This window comes from Pelodiscus sinensis, chromosome 2, assembly GCF_052426305.1.
Source record: "Pelodiscus sinensis isolate ZL-2025 chromosome 2, ASM5242630v1, whole genome shotgun sequence".
Lineage (NCBI taxonomy): Eukaryota > Metazoa > Chordata > Testudines > Trionychidae > Pelodiscus > Pelodiscus sinensis.
In genome coordinates this window covers 239,129,994-239,156,295 of record NC_143053.1, presented here as the reverse complement: position 1 = coordinate 239,156,295, position 26,302 = coordinate 239,129,994, and the positions used below count along the sequence as shown (strand labels likewise).

The 26,302-nt window shown below is 42.4% G+C and overlaps 1 protein-coding gene across 1 annotated transcript in view; it reads right to left on the bottom strand.

The window, feature by feature from the left end:
- ADARB2 (adenosine deaminase RNA specific B2 (inactive)) overlaps nt 1-26,302 on the bottom strand; it is a 469,731-nt gene that overhangs the window by 170,468 nt on the left and 272,961 nt on the right. The window contains exon 2 of the mRNA XM_006111888.5: nt 10,959-11,045. Coding sequence (XP_006111950.2) covers nt 10,959-11,045 — 87 coding nt within the window. The remainder of the gene's footprint in view (nt 1-10,958; nt 11,046-26,302) is intronic.

The window sequence follows — 26,302 nt, the reverse complement described above, 5'->3', positions numbered from 1 at the left end:
ACATTGATAAATTCTAGCCACAACACAGACCTTGGTATTACTAACACCATAAACCCAGCCTAAGAGATGATCAGACATCCTTTTCCATCATTTGAGACTATAATGTGTTCTTCAGGGCTAAGATCCTCATTTAATAAGTGAGACTTTTCCTGTCAAGTTCAATCACAGGTTCTCTTTGCTGCTGCAACAGCAATAACCAATAATGCAAAAATATTAGATCAGTGTAAATCAGGCTTGGAGCAACCAGACATGCACAATGGCAATAATTACTGATGTAAAGGATGAGCTATGTCACAGAAAAGCAGTAGGAAAGAGCAATGACAATGAGGTGTGGAGGGGCAGGGGGAAAATAAGAGTGAGCATTTTCTAATTCCAGAACTAACCAGCAACATTCAGCTTTGGGTTATGCTCATGCATCGCCATGGACCTTGATGCAGTAGCACGGTGTAACTGAGAATCAAGTCTGCACCAACAAATTTTAAGTATACTTGTGGCTTGGTCAGTAACTGAAAGTCACAAGCAACAATGAAAACACATCGCTCAGTCACTAAGCAATTCACTTTACCGCTGACATCTCTGATTTGTACATTTAATTTTTTTCCATTCTTATTCCGCTAAGAATCAAAATATTGTGGGCCATACTCTCTGATCCAATGGAGCTTGGGTGTGGGATCTGATCTGGAGGCAAAGATGGCTTTCATCCCAGTCTCAGGGCTGTCCAGCTTCCCGTCTGATCCCTGACACAAAGCAGGGCATTCTATGCCTGGCTGCCTATATTTCATCAGCTGTGACTCATGGGGCTCTGTTCACATCCTTTCTTCTCCAGATATCTGATACCTTTGAATTCTGCATAAGGACCAGGTTGTTACAGACTCTGCATTCATGGGAGTGCAGAGGCCGCTCCCTCCTGATTCACCTAGCAGCATGATAACCCGAAAGCAGTGTGGCCTGGCCATAATGCTGTCTCCCCTAAACGCTGGGTGACAGAGCTGTATGTCTATGCAGGGTGCTCAGGCAGGAGGAGCTTCTGCAGGAGCACCACCCTGCCTCTGGCTATGCCTTACAGACAGATATAAGGACTCAGAGAATTATAAGGGAAACTCATTGCTGTTATTTAACACAAGTTAACATTGCTGTTATGTAACATTGCAAGTTCCCCAAGGGTGGGTGAAGTGTCTGCTTTATATTCTAAACAGCAAGGGGTCAAATCCTGGGCTACGTCTACACTGGCATGATCTTGCACAAAAACTCTTTAGTGCAAGAGTTCTTGTGTTAAAGCAGTTGTGCAAGAGAGCTCTGATGGCCATTTTAACCATAGAGCTTCCTTGTGCAAGAAATTCATGTTGCCTGTCTACACTGGCCTCTTGCGCAAGAACAGTTGCAAAAGGGCTTATTCTTGAGTGGGAGTATCAGCAAGAAGCACTGATTTCATACATTACTTGTATGAGTTTACTTGTGCACGAACTCGCGGCCAGTGTACACAGGCAGCAAGTTTTTGCGCAAAAGCAGCCACTTTTGCGCAAGATCACGCCAATATAGACACAGCTCTGATGTGTTGAGAAAAGTCAAACAACTGCTTCTGGCGAAAGCAATAAGGTTCCAGTCCTGCGGGTTGTTCTGTGAGGGCAGATGCCTGCGTGTAGCCCCACTAGGTATCCCTACAGTGCAGTTACACACTCACATCAGCTCACAGAGGCTTGCGAAGATCGGACTCATAGGACTGTTTATTTGTGATATAGACATTTGGCTCAGGCTGGAACTGGGGCTCTGGGACCCTTCCTCTTTGTGGGGCCCCCGAGCCCATAAATCTTGAGCCATAATAAAACAGCCCCTGAAGCTGACCCCTGTAAGCCTCAGTCAGCTGACATGAGCCAGCCATGGCTTTTTAATTACACACAGCATAGATATACCCACTGAGGCCAATCATTCTCACTGTGTGGGCAGGGATCTCAACATCTTGCAACACTGAGACTCCAGCTCAACAAAGCACTTCAGAACATGCTAAACTTCAAGCCTGTGTTTAAGTTTCACTAAAGTTGTGTGCTTGACTTTTAAGTCAGTGCTTAAGTGCATTGCTTAGCAGGGATGGGCTGCTAAACCAGGGCCTTAGTGATTAGTTCATTTTTTACTTTCTACAGTGAAAAAAAAAAAGAAGCCAAATTAGAAAAAGAAAAATCTTGCCATATAAAGTTCAGTCATATAAAATATGATAGATATAAAAACAGCCTCATTGGAAACAAGCCACTGAAAAGGTCATGTTAATAAGACATGATCAGAGATAACTTGGTCTCTTCTCCTGGGGTTCACAAGGCCATTTATGGATGCTCTGAACTGGGGAGAGGGAACAAATCAGTCTTAAATGTATCTTATTTTCCTGAGCCTTTAAAATAGCTAATCATTTTACACGATAGCTGTTTTTCTATAGATACCACTACCTTCCTAAGGCTGAACTATCTTTCTCTGAAGATCCCTACTTACACAAAAGCTGTGAAACATTTTACTCTATATATGCTTTTCTAAAGGAAGTAGGGCTGGTTCTGTATTTAACACCTCTTCTCTCTTTATTCCTAATAGGGTTTTTACAGGCCCAATTATTGTACATAATGATGTTGAAGTCAAGAGGCATGAAACGAAAGATAGCTCTTGTTTCACACTATATACAGGTTTGAAAAGAATTTGTATTGATTATGCACCACTGAATAGGAAAACTCTCAGGGTTATTTGTATTTATAATTCACATTGTCTTTTTCCATTTGTTTTTTTCTTTTATAATCTTTACTACATGGGTTTGTGAACAGAGACAGTTTGTCCTTCACTTTCACAAACACAATGAATCAAAATAATCATTTCCTGCTTGCCCCAAAAGTTTATCTCTATCCTGGGTTGTAGGTTAGTTGTGAAGTAGTGGGCTACGGGGTTTTTCCCCCAATGCAGCTAAATGAATGCAGTGATGCCAGTACAAATCCTCAGTGTAGCTGTATGACAGCAATGTGAGATGGGACTGGCACCAAAAATTATTGGAGTGATTTATATTAGCACAATCCACAGATACTATTTAGCACTGATGCTGAATGTCTACCTTATTGGCTAACACTGATGTTGATAGCGATATAAATTATCTTAGACCAGACAAAGCATAAAAGGGCCTGATCCTGAAATTCCAGTTAATAGCTAAATTCCCTATTGCTTTCCAAGGGTACATCTATACAGCAGAGCTAAAGTTGAATTAAGCTCTGCAACTTCAGCTACGTCAATTGCATAGCTTAAGTCAAAATAGCTTAACGTGGCTTTTGGCACTGTCTACACAGCAGGAAGTCAAAGGAACAATACTCTTCCTTCAACTTCTCTTACTCCTCATAAAATGAGGATTACCATGAGTCAGAGTAAGAAGACTCCAGCTCAACATTATTTCGAAATAAAAGGTGGTAGTGTGGATGCGCTAATTGTTATTTTGGTATAATGTCAGTAATAACGCTGCTGTGTAGACATACCCAGAGAGAGCAGAATCAGGCCAGTTGTCATTCATGTCATATGAATTAGTGACCACCTAAATTTAATCAGAAAGTTCCTTTATTTCCCACAAGGGAGCAAAGCTTCTAAGAAGGACCACAGATTCGCATGACATCCAACGATAGCTGTATAAAGCTAAATTACTTTATCCTTTCAGGTACTTTGAAATAGGAGATCTTTGAAATGTGGCTTTCATGGGACCTCTGTGCAGCCGACACAAGATTACATCTCTAATGGTGGCATATGTACTTCTATCGTGAAAATCAGACAAAGCAGGCAAATGACACCAAATTACATTAGATAAATACTGTAAGCAGCCATAATAGAACAATCATAAGCAATTTTAGAAATGAAGAGCTCTAAAAGGAAAGGGGCAAGTCAGAGGTTGCACATGAGGAAAAAATGCAAAACTGTGGATCATTTTCATCCTTGTTATCTCTCAGAATGACTTGGCTCTTGAGTCTTCAAAATACATTATCTATATTTGAAAAAAATTATAACCAAATATAGTGCTCCCAAGTTGAAAGGTTTGCAGGATAATCAAATTATCTGTTTTTGAAAAAGGGGGAATAAAAAATAAAGATTTATAGTAATTTTTTTTTACTTATTCTGTAAGATAAAAAAAATCTGATTTGCCTTGTAGGATCTCCTCAGATAACTTTATTCATCATTCTTTTTCAGACTGCACAAGCAAATGAAGGCCTTTAGCCTTTATACAGCAATTTTCTTTTTGCTACAACAGTTGAGTAGAAAAAAAAGAAAGCAGTTATCAAATGTATTTATTTATGCATTCTCTCCCCCCTTCCCGCCCACTGTTCTGTATCTCATTTAATTTCTTTCTCCTTTCTGGTCATTATGCACAGTAGAGTTAACCTGGAGAGTCTGCATCATCAAGAGCTTTTCAGAACTATAATGCATCACTAATAATGACACTGCCTGTGTCTCTGGGTCATAAGGGCTCTGAAGAACTAGCCATCCGATACGCCACGCTACATTTGAAGAGATAATATTGTTCCTGTTGAAGGTTATTCTGCTGCCAAACTTTCTTTTTTGGGGGGAGGGGGAAGGGAGACGAAATGTAGAAGATTCACTATGGCAAACATCTTTTAAAAACAAATCACAACAAGCAAACATCTGAGATAACTGCAAGGTATCTGTTATGTCAAGATCTAAGGAATGAGGATGGATTGTCCATGCACAAGAGGGCCACAAAGCAATATTGTCTTTAGAAATGTTTAGAAATCCCAAGATTGCTACTGTTACATTTTGAACAATGAAGCTTAGGGTTATTTGTAATTTTCTGCTATCTGAATTTTAATATCTGGCCCCCATTTGACCCCTTACATAGAGCATGTTATTTGCTGTTCATCTCCATTATATTGACCACAGAGGTTAAAGGGAGTCACCTCCATCGTTTCTGACATACTTGAAAATGAGTCATTTTACAGCAAAAACAATAGGCATGATCGGGAGGTCAAACTCAGGAGACCCATGCTCCAGTTAACTAGTATATCAACAGCCCTGTAGGGCAATCTCCGCAGCCAATCAAACACCCTTTTTCATAAACTAACAAAACTCAGAGAAAGAAACAAAAATGCTTTTGCTGGGGATTTGCAGAAATCAATTATAGTCAGATCCATATTCTTGACTTTGGTGTAATAAACTTGTAGCTAACAGTAGAAATCATAACTACACACACCGTTAACTACTGCAGTTAGATGTATATATGATGAATTATGCGTAAGAGGAAAATATATTTCATATTCTCTTTGTCAATGATGAAATCCTTCCTGTTCCCTTGAAAGGTGTAGGTGGTTTAAAACCATGCTATTATAATTCATCCCAAAGGTTAATTATAACAATACACTGTAGAATGGTTGCATTTAGAGTACAAAAAAATTATTTTATAAGGTCTCCTATTGTTTCCCTGAAAACTGTCTCAGTTTCTTGCTTAAAATGAAAGCTGAGAATTTATGAAGCAACTTGTGAAAGGTGAATGTTGTTTTCTTAAGTATCGCCATACAGAAATTTTTCCTACAACAAAGTCATCTATTGTCTGTAATAATGACAGCATGCCTAAGCACTCATATAGTGCTTACCAGTTAGGGAATCTACATAATTTTTGCCCTGATCTAGCACAGCATTTAGGCTCTGACTCAGGAAAGCAGTTTTATTCTGGATAGCACTTGAGAGCTTGGCATAGGTCCCTGCTTAAGTGTGTTTAAGAATTGGGGCTTAAGTACATACTCACCTTTAAGCTCATGAGGAAGTCAATGGCTAAAATTTTCAAAAGTGATCAATGATTTTGGTTCTTTCATGTTGGGCCACTTGAAATGCTTTGAAGGGGCCTGGTATTCAGAGGTGGATGCTAAATGGAGAGATCCCAAATCATTAGACCCTTTTGAGAATCTTTCCCAATATAGTCAAACATGTGCTTCAAGTACTTCAAGGCTCTCATGCCTGCACAATCACCAAACTATGATGTGTGTGTCATAGTCTTATAGGCCTGATCCAACAGGAACTTGTCCATTGCAGTTTGCAAAAAGGGGGGTTGTGTATCTCAGAGGTGGGCCTGGGGGGATCTTGTTCACCAGGGTTAGTCTCTGTTGGGCCGCCGTCACTGTATTTACATGCACAACCAGAGGTCCAGGTACTTGTGACTCCCATTGGCCAGGGATCAACATTCCCAGCCAATGGGAACGGCCAGAAACAGTGTCCCAGTCCGTGTTCTTTCCCGCAGCTCCCATTGTCCAGGAATGGTGATTTACAGCCAACAAGAGCTGCAAGCACCTGTACCTGCAGAGGCACAGGTAAATATAGCGGCAGTGGCCCATCAGGGGCTAACCCTAATGAACTGCCACAGTCTTATTGCCCACCCCGGTGTATCTCTATGACTAAAACCAAAAAAATGGCTCCTTGTTTCCGGGCAATGCCATTATGTTGGTGTAGCCATTGGAAACTGCCCCTTTCCCAGACACAAGATCACAATAACTAGCGCATGGGCCATGGCTCTCCAAGATTAACCTCTAGTGGGCTGTCAGTGATATATTTACCTGCATTTCTGCAAGTATGGCCATTTGAAGCTCCTGTTGGCCACAGATTACTGTTTCTGGCCAATGGGTGCTGTGGGAAGTGGAGTCCCGGTCCATCCCACTTCCTGCAGCTCCCATTGGCAGGGAACAGCAATCCATGGCCAATGGGAGCTTCAAGCAGGTGTACCTATGGAGGCACAGGTAAATAAAGCACCCGTGGCCTGGCAGAGGCTAATCCTGCTGAGCCGCATTCAGCTTATTGCCTACCTCTGGACTGTGTAGCCTGGTTACTGTAGCTGGCATCTCGCTTATGGGAATGATGCCGTAGGATGGACTTTGCCATAAGGTTTCAAATGAATTCTTCCTTTGGGACTGACATTCAGTCCAGCAGAGATGGCATTTTAAAGGAACTAAGGAGATATCGGGTTATTTCAGCTCTTGAACCAAAATTTAAGTATCTATATCAGACTTGCATCAGTTTAAAGACATCTTTACTTAAACTGGCACCAGTTTGTGTGTAAACAAAGCCCAATGGATGCAGAATATTTTCTTTGGATCTGAAGCTATTTCTATTGAAGCCAATGGGAACCTTTCCACTGACTGCAACACTAGCTGGATTGGATTGAACAGTTTGTTTTGGCCCATGGATATTAGGCTTGAAAGAGCCACAAAGCCTGACCATCACCTTACATCATTGCAGGGTAGATTTATTTCTTCCTAAAGCGCTGCCTCTAGCCATTGAGTGAAAGCACTGGCACAAAATAAAACCTCCTATTCAGATCTAAGTCCATATGGTGCCTCTTTGATTGGGGTAGGTGGCATTTTTTGCCTCTCAGTAAATGTTGTGTAATTCATACCAATACATAAAATTGCTGCCGTTGCCAATGTCATATGATAGCAGCAGCAGGAGAGGATTAGTGTGGAATGACCACTATCAGGATGACATTTGCTATTTCTCTATAAGAGTGCAACTGTAAAGCAGGCCTGGGTACTGTTGCAGGAATAAGAAAATGGGGTTTCATTAGCTGGCTTGTACAAACTTACTACGTTACTCAACAATAACTGAGTAGCACTGAGCAGGAAACATTGCACAGGAGAGTTTTGCAGCAGCTCATGATGTGCATACTATGTTTTCCGAGTGCATTTCTCATTCAGCAGCATTGTAGAACTGTTGCCTCCTTAGGACCAGGGTTTAAAGGCTTTTCTAGACTTTTTGACCTTTGCTAGTTTATGTTATATCTGCCGATCAAGGTGTTAACAACAGTGCAGCACGCACAATATGAGGTACAAGTGTTACTCAGCAGTGTGCAATAAAAGATTATCTAGCTTCAGTAAATATTTCTATCCATGGTGCCTTGTGTTCAAAGCAAGGCAAATTAGCAACAATATGGAGAATCATCCATTTTCTCCACTAACCAGTTATAATAGGGCAACTTTTCATTGTTTCTGGCTGGAAGAGGTGCCCATCTGGTAGGGGATTCTAAAAGGAAAAAAGGTGTTCATATGCTTTGGAAAGATTCCCTCTCTGCTTTATGTGCCTCAAAATATGTTACAAGAAGAAGGCTGGAGGATGTGTTGAAATCCTGGCTAGGTGTTAAAAAGAGGATTAAGGTTATTCAGTCCTAGCCACAGAGGATGCCCCAGCCTCATTCACACTCTTAGGGTATGTCTACGCTTGCAGCCTATTTTGGAATAGGGCTGCAAATGTAGGCATTTGGAATTGTAAATCAAGCCTGGCATTTAAATATCCCGCACTTGATTTGCATCTTCCTGGCCGGGCGCCATTTTTGAAATTTACAAGCCCCGGAATAACTGCCTGCATCTACACGCGGCAGTGAAATGGGCATTTGAAATAAAGCCCTATTTCAAACTACCTGTTATTTCTCCTGCAATGAGGTTTAACGGGTAGTTTGAAATAGGGCTTTATTTTGAACACCCGTTTCACTGCCGCATGTAGACACGGGCAGTTATTCTGGGCTTGTAAATTTCAAAAATGGCGCCCGGACGGGAAGATGCAAATCAAGCACTAGATATTTAAATCCCAGGCTTGATTTGCAATTCCAAATGCCTACATTTGCAGCCCTATTCCGAAACAGGTTGCAAGTGTAGACATACCCCTATATCTTGTGAGTCATTGGTGTAACATATTCCAGCACGAGCAATCAGAAGCAAGAGTAGCTCTTGGATTCCAACATAATCAGCCCATCAATTGCATCTAGCTAATCCAAATCTAGTGAATATGTCCCATTAAATTGTAGTTGGATTGTTTACTTCTTCAGGTAATACTAACAAAAAGAAAAGGAAGAGGCAATGTTTCAAAGGTCCTGATCTTGAAGTCCTTACTCAGACAAAACTCCCATTGAATCCTAGAATTACAGGCCTGGAAGGGACCTTAAGAGGTCAGCAAGTCTAATTCCCTGCCCTTATGGCAGGACCAAGCACCATTCTAGATCATCCCTGACAGGTATTTGTCTAACTTGCCATCAAAAGAGTCTAATGATAGAGATTCGATAACCTCCCTAGGCAATTTATTTCAGTTAGGATGTTTTTCCTAAAGTGGAACCTAAACCTCCCTTGCTGCAATTTAAGTCCATAGCTTCTTAAATTAGAGGTTAAGAAGAACCTTTTTCTCCCTTATCTGTAACAACCTTTTAGGTACTTGAGAGCTGTTTTTTAATGTGTCCTCTCAATTTTCTCTTTTCAAGACAAAACAAGCCCAGTTTTTTCAATCTTCCATCACGGGTTACGTTTTTGAGACCTTTACTCATTTTTCTTGCTCTTCTCGGGACTTTTTCCAATCCAATTTTTCTGTCCACTTCATCCCTGAAATGTTGAACCCCAAACTGGGCACAATACTATGTTTGAGGCCTAATCAGCAGGGAATAATGCAGAAGAATTACTTTGCATGCCTTACTTACAATAGTACTGCTAATGCATCCTAGAATAATGTTCAGGAGCAGCCTTAGATGAGCTGCTGGCAACTGGCGCCCTAGGGGAAACGCACAATGGGCATGCGATCGGCGCCCCCGCCTCCAAAGCCCTCAATGGCCATTTTTCTTGCTGCCTTAGGCAACCGCCTAGGTCGCCTGTATTGATGGGCCACCACTGATAATGTTGGATGCTTTTGCAACAGTTACACTATTGACTCATATTTAGCTCGTGGTTCACTCCTTTCTGGGCAGTCATCCCCATTCTGTATGTGTGCAACTGATTGTTCCTCCATAAGTGGAGAACTTTGCATTTGTCCTTATTGAATTTCATCCTCTTTAACTCAGACCATTTGTCCAGATAATTTTGAATTTGAATCCTATCTTCTAAAACTCGTAGTATTGTCCACAGACTCTGTAAGTATACTCTCTATATCAGTGGCTCTTGACCTTTTGGAGCATAGCTTTTTGAGCTCAGCTGAGAGGCTCTGTGCCTGCAGTCTGTATGTCCCTCAGCCTGCGCTGCTTTCCGAGCTGTGGGAAACAACACAGATTGAAGGATGTGTTGTCTATGAGAGGCTCTGTATATTTATTTTAATTTCTATTTTAAACTTTCTGCGGACCCCCTACTGTACCATTGTGGACCAGCAGGAGTCTGTGGATCACAGGTTGGGAACCACTGCTTTATATAATTATCTAAATCACTCATGAAGATATTGAACAGAACAGGATCCAGAACTGACCCCTGCAGAACCCCACTTGTTATGCCTTTCCAGCATGACTATGAACCATTGATAACTGCTCTCTGGGAACGTTTTTCCAACCAGTTATGCACCCACCTCACAGTAGCTCCATCTAGAGTGTATTTCCTAACTTGTTTATAAGAAGGTCATGCAAGAAAATATCAAAAGCCTTACAAAAGTCAAGATAAGCCACATCCAACTATTCCTCCCATCTACAAGGTGTGTTAGTCTGTCAAGAAAGCTATCAGTTTGGTTTGACATGATTTGTTCTTGACAAATCCATGCTGACGGTTACTTATCAGCTTATCACCTGTGAGAGGGCAAGACCGTGGGGTGGGACGTGGGGGTGAAACAGTCAGTCAAAAAAGTTTTCCTTTAGGGAAAATGCATACAAGAATAAAGCAAAATAAATTAATATAAATAGAAAAAACAAAGAAATTCCCCAGTCTTAAGTATTTAGCACTGCCTTCCCATGAGAATTTTCTCCCCAGTCTCTACACACTTACACTCTACACATTCCCTCAGCATCTGTGTAAGAAGAGTTGGGAAGCTGACCTGAGATAGTCTTTTGTTCATTAGGGACCAGGGTCATGTATCATGCAACAGAGAAATTTGCATTAAACTGAGGACTGATCTCAATATTTGCATATTTACTAAAGCACTAGGCTCCCAGAATCACCCATACTCTACAGTTCTTTCAGTCTACTTTATTATTCATCTCTGTATGAAGAAGAGAGGCTGCTTACTTAAATTGTCTTCATCTTCCATATTGGCCGGACCAGGATTTAAATACTTGAAGGGCGCAATGAAGGTTGACAAAATGCTTACTTTTTCTGAAACAAAAGAAAAAAAAGGATGCATACTTATAAAATCAGGGTTTCACCAAAGCCCAAAACATTCAGATTTTCATTATACTCTTTTCCTCAGATTAGGCAGTTTGGAAAATTTTCTTTTATAGAATCATAGAGCTATAGGCCTGGAAGTGACTTTGAGAGGTCTTCTAGTCTCCTGCATTCAAGGCAGGACTGAGGTCAGGTCTACATTAGGGAACACAATCAAACTAAGATACACAACTCCAGCTACATGAATAGCATAGTTGGTGTCAACATACCCTAGTTTGAATTTCCTCAGCATCCCCACTGCAGCAGATTGACAGAAGAAACTCTCCTGTCACCTTCCTTTACTCCTTGCAACCTGGGAGTATTGGAGTTGATAGGGACACAATCCTTATTAGATCTACTAAATCAAACCCTGGGAAATTGATCTCTGCAATGTCGATCTCTCGGTAAGTGGAGACAAAGCATAAGTATTAAGGTTTTTGCAAAACTCCAATTATGGAGATTCCACAATTTCCCTAGACAATTTATTGTGGTGCATAACTTAGTAAGCTTATCCTAATATCTATTCTAAACCACCCTTGCTGAAATTGAAACCCATTGCTTCTTGTCCTGTCCTCAGAAGTAAAAGCCTAATAAAGTTTGATGTTGTTTTGTGGGCAGTCTGTGAGGATTTTAAAGTTTGCTCGTCCTAAGGGAGTATTCGATCGAGGTGCTGCAGTAGTAGGATCTTTATTCAAATTTGTCAGCAATATAAGATAACTAGCGTTATTTGGAAATAACAATGTGAGCGTCTATACAGCCATTCTGTTATTTCAAAAAAATTTCAAAATAACAGACGTCTTATTTTGAAATCTGTAATCCTACGAGGAATAACGCCTATTCCAAAATAGCTATTTTGAAATAAGGCATTTGTAGATGCTCCACTGCTGCTGTTTTGAAATAGCCCCTCACCAGGACCATTCTAAGTTATTCCTCCCCATTGCCTCCTGGGGCTCTAAATCAAGACAGCATGTCTACATTAGGGAAGCCTGCCTTGGGTTAATTTTGAGGCTTCCCTGCAGTGTAGACGTGCTATTTTGAAAAAAGCTATTTTGAAATAAGCTGCAGTATAGATGTACCCTAACTGTCCAAACAGGATTGGCTGAGGTAGTACTTGCCTCAGCTGTAGATATAATGCTGCTAGAGAGTATTGTGAAACAGTTATTGTGACTTACACCATTCTACACTGATTAAAGGAGTCTGGAGTTGGGTTAGAGAACTGCTATTATTTTTCCTTGGGGAAAACAAAACAGTTAATGGGAGTCAATGGTAAGAATAGGATTATAGGAATTTCCATAATTGGATCAGATCATTATGTTATCTAGTTTAGTTTCCCATTTCTGACATTGGCTAATAGCTGCTGCTTCAGAGGAGGTAGGTTTCAAGAGTCTACTAAAGGAAGTTATAGAACAACCTACCTTTAGGGAAAATTTCTTAGCAGTTGGCTTATGCCTCAAAGCATGATGATTTATATTATCCAAAACATGTTTTTATTTTTTTAATCCTTCTTGTTGTGATTCTGGATGTTCTTGTTATCCAAACAAACATCCAATCCTCGTCTGATCCCCATAGTCTCATTTATGCTGAGTGCTATCACCGGCAAACCCATCATATAATCCTATTCATGAATTTATCAAGGTCTATCTTAAAATTATGAGTACCAGGCACTTGTAATAAAATTGACATTGCTATGCTGAGACTCTGTCTCTGTATCTGTATATTGGGAAAAAACTTTTACTAATGGAGACACATTCCATTTGATTACATTTCATATAGGTACGGTATTTAGTCAAATATGTATCAAAGCTCATTATTCACTTAAGTATCCACAGTACTACATGCCTCACAGTACTACAAGCATGCTTCTCTGCACCATATTGGACTGTTTTACTTGTATCTTGCAGCATATTATTTTGAAATTCACCAAAAACTAAATAATGAGTTACTTCATGTGAGAAGACCTGGAAAACCGTTTTGAGTGGGAACTTACTTCTCTTTTGGGAGAAAATATTTCCTAAACTTTTATTTTTCTTAGTACAAGTTTCCTTGGAACATATGGCTAATAATTTTAGATGAGATTCCTCAGTTAGCTACCATTCCACTGTGTATTCTGATGTACAAGTCTGTTTAAAGTCAGTCTGTTTCAATAATGTATCTATTGGCTTGTCAACCTTGTTTTGCCTGGATTTGCAAACAATCTTGTCTCAAATTAAAGGGTGTGATCAGACTATAAAATAAACTGCATATAGATGTTTGTAACCAAGGGTATGTCTATCTTATTTCAAAATAGTTATTTCAAAATAGCTTATTTCGAAATAACACGTCTACACACAAAATGCATTTCGAAATAGTGTTTTGCAATTTTGAAATAGTGCGTCCACACTGAGTGGACTCTGAACTGCAGTTAAGGCTGGCCGGAACCAGTTCTGGCAGGGTATGAGGTCAGGAGTTACTTTGTGTGGCTGCTGCCTGAGGCTATTTGAGGCCTGTGCTTAAAGGGACCCACCCCTCTCCCGGAGAGCCAGTTCTCAGGTTTCTCTGCTTGCTTGCCTACCTCGATGAGGGACAGCAAAGCATGTTATCTCTGTATTCTCTGGTTGCCCTCACTCAGGACACCACAGCACTCTGGAAAATGGAGCCAGAGCTGCCGCTGGGCACTCTGGTGCTTCTCGTGGACGCTTTGCTGTGAGCCTGGTTGCACTTTCTGCAGGCTGCCATCTGGGACATCCATCGGGGAGCTTCCACCCTGAGGAGCACTAAAAGCCTTCCTGGTGTGCCCCACTGGGGGCTTGTGCCTCATTCCACCCTCACGTCCTTCCACTTACATTTCCCTAAACCCCCTTTGTGATGTCAAATAAAATACATGTATTTTCATGAACACAAACTCTCTTTATTTAACAAAACTGGGGGGGGGGGGGCGAGTTTTGAAACTCTGGTGAGACTGGAGAAAGGAAGTGGGAGAGGGGAGAAGAGAGGATGGGAGAGGGGAGGGGAAAACCTGGGAGGAGGGAGCTGGAAGGGGGAGGCAAGGGGAAGAAGGGAGAGGGCTCAGGGGTCTCGCCAGACAAACTTGATTGTCATGCAAACCTGCTCCTGGGTTTGCATGTGGCCTTTGGTGGCTAGGCTGGCAGCTATCCTGCCATAGACGGCCACGTTCCACCATCTAGTGCGGAGATCATGGACATTGGGGGCATCTCCCCCAAACCTGAATAAGGTCCATGATCTCCACCCTGGACTAGAAAGGCGCCGCCTCCTCTGGGACCTTGCAGGCTCCTGGGAGCTGGCAGGCTGCTCCTGGGGAACGGTGGAGGGCTGGTTGCCAGTGGCTTGCTGGCTCGTGTTTTGGGGCCAATGGGTCAGGGGTAGTGACTGCTGGCTCTGGGCTGGCAGGCTTGGAGCTGGCACAGGCACTGTGGCCAAAGTCAACCCCTTTAAGGGCTCCAGGGGCAGAGGGGAAGAGGAGAGGGAGTGGAGTATTCTTGATTGAGGCTGGAGTGGCCACCAGGCAACCCTGGGAAGGCTGGAGGCCCCCTATTTCAATATAGGTGTCTACACAGAACTTATTTAGAAATAGCTATTTTTAATTTGGTGTTATTCCTCGTGGAATGAGGTTTGCAAAATTCGAAATAAGCGCTCCACTATTTCGAATTAATTTTGAAATAGCGGTTTGGCTGTGTAGACACTAGTAAAGTTATTTCGAAATAATGGCTATTATTTTGAAATAACTGCTGTGTAGACATACCCCCAAAGCATTTATTAGTAGCACAACTCAACTCAGCTATGAGTATAAGATGACAGCTCTTTCTTGCATAAAAACACTAAACAGACATTCCCACCAACGTTCCCTCTAATCTCGTCCTTCCATGCTCAAAATCATTTTTTTATATGCACCAAGGCATGTGCAAAAGTGCAACACGAGTAGAAGCAAAATCAGCTGCGGGTGCTCTGCAAATGAGCTGGGCAGCATTTGAATCTCTCCTGAGTAGTCACACAAGTTCACAGCTTACAGGGAACACTCATCTCCACATAAGAATTTTTAGTCCACAGACCTTTTAGTAGCTATGGTCATTTACAATTTATGATGAAACATCCTGCTTGAATGGTAATTTCATTAAGGAATTGCAGTGAGGGGATGAATTTAAAGACTAAAGTTCACATGCTTTCACCAGGAGACTTTCCCAAGTGAATTAATGTCTGCTGAGGTTTCACTCTGCTTTCAGATATCAGGGAGAAACATGATGCTTCTGCAACACACAGGCTTACTGTGTGTGATCATGTCCTTCTCTCTGGTGCCTGGCCTGGTGAAACTAAAACCTGCTGGCATTCACACCTAAGTGAGTAACTTCTTTAGCTCAATAGGTGTAGCCAGACAACCCCCCCCCCCCCCATCTCATCCATCTTATTTTGCCTCTCTGAGGTTCCTGAGGCATACAGGACAGAGAAGGAGCAATAAAATCAGCATAGTCTATGCTGGCTCATCTGATCCTGAGAAGCTGAAAACATAGATATGAGGAGAGAATGATTAAGGCAATAAGCCGGCCTCGAGGCTGCGAGAAGTACCCGGCTGGCACCCATGTTGATATGAACACACAGTCCCTGGAAGAGGAATTTCCCACTGAGAAAAGAATGCCCAGTACTTCCAATTTAGTTATCTCTCTTACAAGTGTAAATTACGTTCACAACTCCCTTGTAAGAACTGGTCTCACAAAAGACAGACCAGCACCATTTGGCATCACAGATAAGAAAGAGAAATACGTGACCCCATGGATATAAAGGTGGGTACAGCAGCACACTCACTTTTGAGTGTCATTCTACCCTCTACCTGCTGGTCGGGTTAGGTGTTTGACCTCCCGAGGTTCTATGGGGATGCCCACCTCGTATTTTCGTCTTTCCTAGGAATTGAGGGACCGGCCCTGGCCTGACACGCTGGAGTTGAGAGGCACAGAAGGGGGTAAAAATTGTACCTGGATGTGGTCCTCTGTCTTAAGTGTACACAGACTAAGAGCTCTTTAAAGGTTAAGCTGTTACTTGGTACATTATTTCTGTTTTTCCTATCTTTATCTTCTTTGTAACCATTAAGATCTATATTTTGCTAGCAGTTAAGAAATAGAACAATAGCCATTGCAACCATATGATTTATAAGCTTCCTCAATAAACCTGTAACTGTTTAAGCTTTAACCTGACTCCTTCAGTTGCTGTAACAGAACCAGGCACAATTTAAAAGAACTTCAGCCGGTCTTCAGGGACAGATATAGGGAGAGCTTGGGCGTTTGGATTTGTGTCACTCCCAGGTGGCAGATCCATTGGGGCACTTCTCAGCCTCCCCCAGGCTGCCCACTGCGAAGGACTCACAGATTCTAGCAGCTAAAATCTGAAGTGTAATAAGCTCTCCCTGCAAACTTATTGGGGCGCTCGTCAACCTCCTCCAGGTTGCCCACTGCAAGGGACCCCGGTCTCAGCAGTTGAAGTCTCGGGTGTATGGCACACACACACACCACTCACTGCCCTGACCGTTAGCTGACAATAGGTAAGGGCTTGTGCTTTCTGCAACTGAGCCAAAGCCCACTTATGCTGAAATCTCTGGTCTGAGCTCCATTAATGAGTGGTGCTGTATGTATGAAGACATGGTTCATTATAAAATGTATTGCTGTTGGAGCTTAACTCTGATGGACTTTCAGGACTAGCTTGCCTAATACACAGGATGGCATACAGTAAACTAAAGTGCCTCCATTGATAGTAAAGCCTGTTTTCCTACTCAGAACTAATGACATTATTCCTTTAGCTCAGTGGCTAGAGCATGTGACATTGATGCTGAGCATTCTAGATTTTATCCTTCCTGGCAGGAGTGAAAGTAATTTAAAAATCTTAACAGTCCAGGGGCCGGGCTTGGGCCCCCAGAAGTGGTGGAACCTTGGTCAGAAAGGGCAGGGATAGCAGCCTCCCCCCGCTCCGCGCCAGCCTTTCTGTGCCACATGGCACTTGGCACTTCAGGCTCCACTGACGATTTAAAGGGCCCAGGGCTCTGGTCCCTGCCATGGTAGTGGTGGTGAGCAGCTGCCCCTTTTGGCCTCCCAGCAGTGGCTCTGCTCTTGCGCTGTCAGTGATCCTGAGGAGGGGACAAAAGGGGCGGTGATGTTAAAGTGTTGCCGCAGCAGTGCGTTAACGTTGGCTGTGTACTGGCTAGTCCCAGCAGCCACGTCTTACTGGTCTGCCATTCCAGCCCATTCCAATTCACTTTCACCTCTGCTGGCTGATGAGAACCATGCCAAATGATACGCCCCATGTCTGTTGTAGAAAGCTGCCTTACTCTGATACTGCATTCCTCAATCTGCAGCCCCTTTAGCCTGTAACTTTGAATGTCTCCTTCATTATTATTTGCATGCAATAGCAGTTTGGGATCCCAATCACAAAACAGAACACCATTGTCCCAGGCCCCATCTGCTGCACTGACTTATTAAGTCATTGCATTTATATAAGGGTTAAGTAGAGTTTTCTAATGCTCTATTATGACATGAGAAGGCATTTTGTGACACCTTTTGCCCAAGGATTTGTTTAGCTGATGGGCCTGATTTGTAACATGACTTGAAATCCCCCCATTTTATTTTAATGGCCTCCTGAGCCATCTCTAGTTTTTTCCCCAAAGATCTTCCTTGTTTCTTCACTTTTGCCTGGCTGAGAACAGAGGCTTACTGCAGCAGTTAGTGACAATGATCCCACTCTTAGAACTGCAGATCAGAATGGGAGGATTAATTATATCCCAGATACAACTTGGCCCCAATTTACACAAGACTATGGCTCAATCAATAAAGATGATAAAGATTAGAATGTAGGATTTAAACCCATTGGCTGAGGAATGGAAGATTTACTATGTGTCTGAAAGAGCAGGAGGGGAGGTTTCTTGAATGAAAGATGTAAGACGGGAACAGTTGCTAGGTGTACCTAATGCAGACAGATTACTCGGTCTGTGGAGGAGGAGAAGATGGATGGCAGGATAATTAAATGGAGGTGCTTACAGGAAAATAATCTGTTTGGAGATATATCTAAAGGTATGATCATGCACTTCCATCTCTTGTAAGTTATTGTCTATTACCATATATGTGCCTTGTAACACTAATTTAGGTTTATTGTCAAATGGCTAAATTCAGTATTATTCTTGTTTACTGTTTCTAAACAAGATTAGGGGGATTGTACATTCACACTTTAAAGTCCTCATATATTTTAATGTCCATCACAATTAGTCTTATCTCTGGCAGTTTGAAGAAATCTCATGAATAAGAATAAAGGAGGCTGCTAGATCTGAAGAAGTATTGTGGCTCCCCAGAGAAATACCATTAAAGCTTCCTATCTTTTCCCACTTTCTTCTGCTCTTACACTGTCTTTTAAAGGGAGAGTCAAGATCGGCAAGTACAAAATTTGAGCTATTATTTTTACTTGATGTCTATAAAGCTGATGTAATCCTTTAGTTCTGAAAAGAAAAAAAAATCTGTGGTGTTCCTTTCCACCAAGCAAAACAGAACTGAGCACCAGCAACTGTACATTCATGAGAGTTCATAAAAAGGTTATTGTTTACTTGCATTGGAGAAAGACCTAGAAGACCCTTGTTATGAGCTGGGTGAAACCTCATTACAGATTGATTCAAAACCTTATTGAGATTGATAGGTGTGACTACACCCTTCAATTAACATAACTTTAAGAATAAACAGCCATGCAGACATATCCAATGAGACCTTGGTGAAAACTAAGGAGAGAACTTTTGGGTCTGTTTTCTAAAGAGGTTTGGGGCTGCAAGCTTTTGTTCTTGGTTCTTGCATTTGAAAAAGTAGGACTCTGCATGTGACTTGTAAAGAAGCATGGTTGCATCAGAGAAATTACCAGACTCCATCAATTTTTACTTCCAAATAGAACATCCCTAAGGCGCCGAACTTTGACTTGCTGCTTGGGTCAAACAGGGGCAATCCATGAAAGTAGATCAGAGTCCCTTTGTACTAGGTACTGAACAGACACAGTAATATGCAGTTTCTCCCCCAAAGCATTTACAATGGAAATAGAAAGAGACAAAGGCTATTTCTACACTATGGGACTTTATCAGAAAAAGGTACGCAAATTGCACTCCGGGAAATTTTGGGAAACCCCCCTCTTTCGGAAGAGCCCTTCTTCCTCATAAGAGGAGGAAGACAGGGCTTCTGAAAGAGCACATCTGCTCTTCTGCAAAAAAAAGTGGAAGAGAAGATGCATTCTTTGGACGTGGCAGAGTTTTCCCGGAATACCTCTGGTATCCCAGAAAAAACCCGTAGTCTAGACATAGCCAAAGGGAGGGGAAATACGGGCAAAAAGAGGTAATAGGAGGTGCCTCATGTCACAAGGACCATGTAGCGGAGCTAGAACACAACGGTATCTGCCAAAACCCAGTCTGCTGCCTCACCCAGAAACCATCATCCTACATGAAACCAAATGTCCTGAGCTTGTCTAGTATCTTATCCAAACAACCATCTGTCCTCTCAATGTAAAGCCCGCATGCATGCAAAATGGAAGAAACTACAAAAAAAAAAAAAAAAAACTTATTTGGGAAAGGAAACAGATTTCTTGAGAGATATTTTCCTTAGCAGCAATTAATTTTAAAAAATTCATACAAACTGTTTTGACTGTGTCCTTTTAAATTACAAACACAAACCAAAGTCTATGAGCCAACTTACTTTTGCTTGTTTGAAAAGAGCAGTATTTAATTCAAATATTTTATCAAATCTCAATGTACCAGAAGGCTACCAAACTTCTGCTAGACACTGCCCTTTTGCAACATGGCTTTTGCCCTGTGGTTTGTCAATCAACACTTCATAAATACAGGCTTAGTGTTGAGCCAATAAGACGCCTCGAATGTGAAGGTTAGAGTTGTACACACTGCAAAGAATGTTATCGTTTAGAGGGACACTGTCAACCTGAATGATTTCACAACTGGCCGATTTAAAATAATGTAATTTGCTGACAGCTCAGCCTTTAAACAGCATGGCCTGATATATTTTTAAAGTCATATCTTTCAAACATTGTATAAGTTTTTTGCTGTTTCCCTGAAAGTCTTTATAAGCATCTTGCCAGGACTGAACACATCAAACATGCTTGTCTGCTATGTCTTCAGTTTCAGCCTTGCTGCTACCATTGTCTAGATCTATTATGAGAAAGGCTGGATAATACAAAAGATGAGGCACAGTTGGGTGGTCTGTATGGGTATGTCTACACTTGCACCCTAATTCGAACTAGGGATGTAAATGTAGGCATTCGAAATAGTCAATGAAGTTGTTTGAACTAACATTACTTCTCATTTGTTGATGTTACTCATTTTTTGAGGAGTAAAGTTAATTCAAACCAAGGGATTTAGTTTGAGCTAGTGTGTCCCGGTGCGCACTTTCACTTTCGAAACAGCTGTTGATTGGAGTAACACGCCGGCAAGACCATGTTAATGAAGTACGGGATATTTAAATCCCTGCTTCATTGATTATTTTGAATGCCTACATTTGCATCCCTAGTTCAAACTAGGGTGCAAGTGTAGACATACCCTATTAGAGCTTCCATCTTTGCTAGCACTGGTTGGAAGTTTTACAGAAGTATTTCAGTGTGGACACAGCCAGAGATGTACAAGATGTATAATAGAGATGGTGGTTTTGTGATTCAATCCACATTTGGTAAGATTCTGTGCAAACTAATTGCAATGAGATGTGGACTTTAAGATCTTTTTTCCCCCCGCATGAACCAAATGGCACAATGACATCAAGGGCAGCAGTCACTCTGTTAACCCCACTTTTAGAGGGCATCATACAATATGATATGTGTGATGCCAGTACACCAAATACTATCTCTTGCCAAGGCTGCAGGCATCAGCTGAGCAGTGACAAATGTATAGCTGGAAAGCAGACCGGCTAACCTGTGTGCTAATATTATTAAAGACAGGTATTGACTTGTAAAGATGTTTAGTATTTAGTCTCTATAAAATGCTTGTTAGTTTTGCCTGTAATGTCTATCACTTCACCATGCTATAAGGTAATATGAAAGTTTTGTTTTATAAGTGTAAAAATACCTTCTCTGAACTCATGAATTCTGGGAGGAAGAGTGGTTCCTTGCCCATCAAGAAGGATTGTTAAGACAATCTGCTGTTTGCCCCATACATCCAGGAAGAAGTTATGTGCAAGAGTCCCTGTCCCATTGGTTTGAACTCTGGGGGAAGGTTATATAAAGATATTTACAAGAAGAAATGGTTATCTCGTTGTTGTTTGGACTCTGACAAGGGCTGCATTGAAGAAACAAAAGAAGAGATCACCAAAATCATCCTGGATTAGCCTAAAAGACATTCAGTGAACAGATTATCTTTTAGAACTATAGACTATAACTCATTTGTGCTTATATATTGTCTGCTTTAACCTGTAAATAACTCTCTGATTTCTTTTTCGTAGGTAATAAATCCTTAAGTTAGTTTATTATACAATTAGCTACCAGCATTGTCTGTGGTATGAAATCGAAGCTACAAATTGATCTGGGGTAAGTAACTGGTCTCTTTGGGCTTGGATCAACCTGAATAATTTGTGTAAGTGACCATTTATCACTTTATCCAGCCTGCCTGGGTGGCATGATAGGCTGCCATCCACAAGGGGACTATGACTCCAGGAGTTCACTTTGCTTACTGGTTGGTGAGATCTAATCATAGAACATACCACCCGTTTGGGGTGTTTGCTCTCCTTTTTGACAGTCTGTCCTGAAGTTGGCACTGTCATAAACCACTCCAAGAAAATGTGATCTTCAGAACTACTATTTGTCCCTCAGGCAGTAAAATGAAGATAGTGGCTTTATGCACACAGTCAGAGAGAGACCTGTTTTGTCTTGAGACAATATGGGAGTACTGGAAACCCACTGCAAGTTCTATCCCAAATCTTCCTATGTATTTGGGAGCTAATCTCCACGTGGAAATCGGCAGTGTGCTCTTTCTCTTAGCAGTTAATGACCACCATTAAAATTGTATTTTAAAGTGAGACTTTTGAATACACAGCAAGGATTAGACATATGGCTACCAGTAGTTTGCCAGTTCAGTGTGTTTTACAGAATTAGTTCCATGTTCATATTCTAATTGATTACCATAAGCTACTTTGAATGTTGGAGATTTCTTAAATGGGATTCTTTATAAAACAGAATTTGGACATTATAAACCATGCCTTAATGCATTAATTCACACTGAGGACAAGATTAGTGGGGATGGGTCAACTTTGATACAATAAAGCGATCTCAGTTGTAAAACCCCTTAAGACAGATACTTTTTGCTCTTAACTCACACATGTAGCAAATCAAATATTCACATTACTACATTCACGTTAACCTAGATTTATTTCTGAAAAATAAAATAAAAAAAAATCGACACACCAGGAGATGATTTTGTTCCTCTTTCCTGGTGTGTTCAGTCAGTTCAGGCTTGGATGAGCTAACAGTGATTGACAGAATGAGGTGAGTCGTTACACAAAAGGGGAAAAAAACCAAGAGGAAATTTTGCAGGAAAAATAGAAATCCCTTTAAACTTACCCTGCTTACTGCAGGAGGCTCACAGCTTTCTAAATTGCACCTTCCACAACCACTACAATGCATCTCTTGTTGCAGTGGGAACCTGACTCTATTTTCTAGATAGGAATTTACTCACCTGGCATCAGTCTCAACCTTTACATTTGAATTCAGAACCCTGCTGTTAAGGTGTGAGTTTTTCGGTATGCACTGCCAGACTATGCCCCCAGATTGCTGCAGCAAAAGCATACAGGTGCTGTATCTCACAGACACTGCATGTAGGAACCCATCATATTATCCTTTTTGAAATACATCTTCAGAAATCGCCTTTACTGCAGTGTCTACAAATCACTGCCATCTACTACTGGTTAGACTGGTAGATATAGGTTCCCACTGAGACTGCTACAGTACGCATCTATACTTCTCTTCACTGTTACTTTGTCCTTCCCTCTGCTTGTCTGCTGATTCTCCAGTTGCACATTATCTAAACCCTTGATTGAGAACAGAACTGTGTTAATTGTGCATATTGTTCCTATTACAGTCAGAGCCAGACTATCCATTAGGCACAGTAGACACAGTGCCTAGGGCCTATGAAAAATTTAGGGCTTACAAAAAATGTACTGCCTAAAAAAATTCATAATTGTCTCAAAAATAAGAAAAGGAAATGGCTAAATCACACTTAACACATGCAACTGCTTACTGAACCCCACCCAAGAGTTCCAGGGCTGCTTTGCAGGGAGCTGCCTTACTGGGGCAGCAGCAGTTCCTCCTTCAGCTGGTAGTGAGAGAACATAAGGAGGAGGAGCAATATATGACTGCAGGGCAGATTAAAGTGGGGGCAGTTTGGAGCATCCTGACTGGACTGGGAGAGGAGAGGATTGGTGTGATTAGAGCAAATGGGTTTGGCTGCAGTTCTATGTAAGAAACCCAGCACTCTCCAGTTCACTGAGCTGGGAGGGAGGAGAGGAAGAGCAGACTGCACGGGGTAGGTAGGTGGGGGAAAGAGAGGGATGGTGGGCACTGGCATCTATGTGTTGAGATAGGGTGTCCTGACTCACTTCTGATTGGGCTGCAACTGCTGGTGCAGGAGAGAGATGTAGGACTCTATTCTGGGCTGGGGGAGTTGTGGGGAAGCAGGCTGCATGGAGGAGGGGTATGCTGATATGCTGGAGTTATGGAGGCATATGTATATATGGGAGATGAGGATGCTGCTGGGGAAACCTGATTGTCTCATTATTGCATCAGAAGGAGCTTAGTCAAATATATCTTCCATTTTCTTGTTGGGGCTGGAGTGAGGAGGGGTTGGTATTAATTACCAACTGATCAGTGACATAATTACAAGATCTTAGCTACACCAGGAAAATATGATGGGGGGAGGGAGAATAAAGTAGCACCCACTGTTAGACTTGTAGAGCAAACACAAAACAGTGACTCCTCGGTAGTTCTAGAACAAAATATTTTTTCATCTAGTATAAAGAGCTTGCTTTTGGCCATGTTGAGTTTGTTAACAAGAGGCAATCTGCCTGGAAATGTCTGAGCTAAAACTTAATTTGTTTGGAGGGAGACAGATCTAGAATGGACAAATAAATAGGGTGGAGAGATTCTGCATTTGCAGATCTTAATGCAGGATATGACTGACCATTTGTTTTGGTGTTTTTCTATTGTAAAGCAGCTTCAGGGGTTAACTGAGTTAGTCTGTATTGCATAAAAAAGCCTCCGCCTGAGCTCACTAAATTTATATACATGGATTTTCTAAAGCTACATCAAACTGTAAGGTCTAAGGTTTTAAACTGCAACTTATTGTGATCCCTGTCAATTTTTGTAATCTGTGTAACTCTCAAACTTACTGTAAACTGCAACTTTGTAATCTTTGTAACATGCAGCCACCTTGCTTGTAACTTTCCCTAAGCTGCATTCTCCCCTGAGTGAATGGAGAGAGAGTGTGAGTGTGTTTGAGGAAGGCTTGGAACAAGGGACCACATGACAATGAGTCATCACAGTCTGGGCATGCTCCTTGCTGGATAAAGGGAAGTCTGGGCATGCTCCCTGATGACAAGGTGAATGAGTCACAGGGGCCATTCAGACACAATATAAGGAGAGGGAGCACATGTGAGACTCACTCTTTTTCCTTCTCCTAATCCTGAGAAGCTCCTCTCCAGTGTCTCTCCTGACCAGCTTCCCCAGCCATGATGAGCCACATGCCTTGGCTCCTTCTGCAACTTGTGTAAATGTGTGAGTGCCAGAGGGCAGGAATGAATGGGTGTGAATGAATGGAAGGGTGTGTGCTTGCTTGCTTGTCCGTGTGTGAGAGAGGGTATGTCTACACTACAAAGTTAGTCTGAACTAATGGACGTTAGTTCGAACTAACTTTCATAGGCGCTACACTAGCGCTCCGTTAGTTCGAATTTAATTCGAACTAGCGGAGCGCTTAGTTCGAACTAGGAACACCTCATTTTACGAGGATTAAGCCTAGTTCGAACTAGCTAGTTTGAATTAAGGGGTGTGTAGCCCCTTAATTCGAACTAGTGGGAGGCTAGCCCTCCCCAGCTTTCCCTGGTGGCCACTCTGGCCAACACCAGGGAAACTCGTTTGCCCCCCTCCTGGCCCCGGACCCCTTAAGGGGGCACGGGCTGGCTACGGTGCCCGTGCCAGGTGCAAGCCTGCCAGCACCCAGCCAGCAGACCCTGCACCTGGCACAGACCGAGCCACCCACCCGATGCCCCCCAGCCCTCCCCCTCTTCCCGGGACCAGGCTGGCGGCTCCCGGGAGCTTGCCCGGGACCGCAAGAGGTGGGCACCCACCTGGGCTAGTGCGGACATCATGGACCTCGTCCACGATCTCCGCACTAGGCACAGGAAAGTGGCTGGCTAGGGCAGGAGAGCTGCAGCCTGGCCACCCAGGAGCAGGTGTGCAAGAGAATCAAGGGGGTCCACTGAGACCCCCGACCCTGAGCCCTGAGCTTACAATGGCTGTCCTGGGTCAGACCAAAGGTCCATCTAGCCCAGTAGCCTGTCTGCCGACAGCGGCCAACCCTAGGGACCCTGGAGGGGATGGACTGAAGACAGTGACCAAGCCATTTGTCTCGTGCCATTCCTCTCCAGCCTGCCACAAACCTTGGGCAGGGACACCACTCCTACCCCCTGGCTAATAGCACTCCATGGACCCAACCTCTAACACTTTATCTCACTTCCCTTTAAACTCTGTTCTAGTTGTAGCCTTCACAGCCTCCTGCAGCAAGGAGTTCCACAGGTTGACTCTTTGCTTTGTGAAGAAGAACTTTCTGTTACTAGTTTGAAGCCCGCTACCCATTCCTTTCCTTTGGTGTCCTCTAGTACTTCTTTATGGGAACTAATGAAGAACTTTTCTTGATGCACCCTCTCCACCCAACTCCTGCTTTTAGAGACCTCTATCCTGTCCCCCCTCCGTCTCCTCTTTTCTAAGCTGAGAAGTCCCAGTCTCTTTAGCCTCTCTTCATATGGGACCTGTTCCCAACCCCTGATCATTTTAGTTACCCTCCCGTCTCCCAGCCTCTCTCTTCCCCTCTCCCACCTCCTTTTCCCAGTCTCCCCCAGTTTTGTTCAATAAAGACAGATTCCATTTTGGAAGACACATTATCTTTATATTGTACATCAAGAAGAGGGGCTAGGGAGGGGTAAGTGGAAGGAGGTGAGGGAGGAATGGGG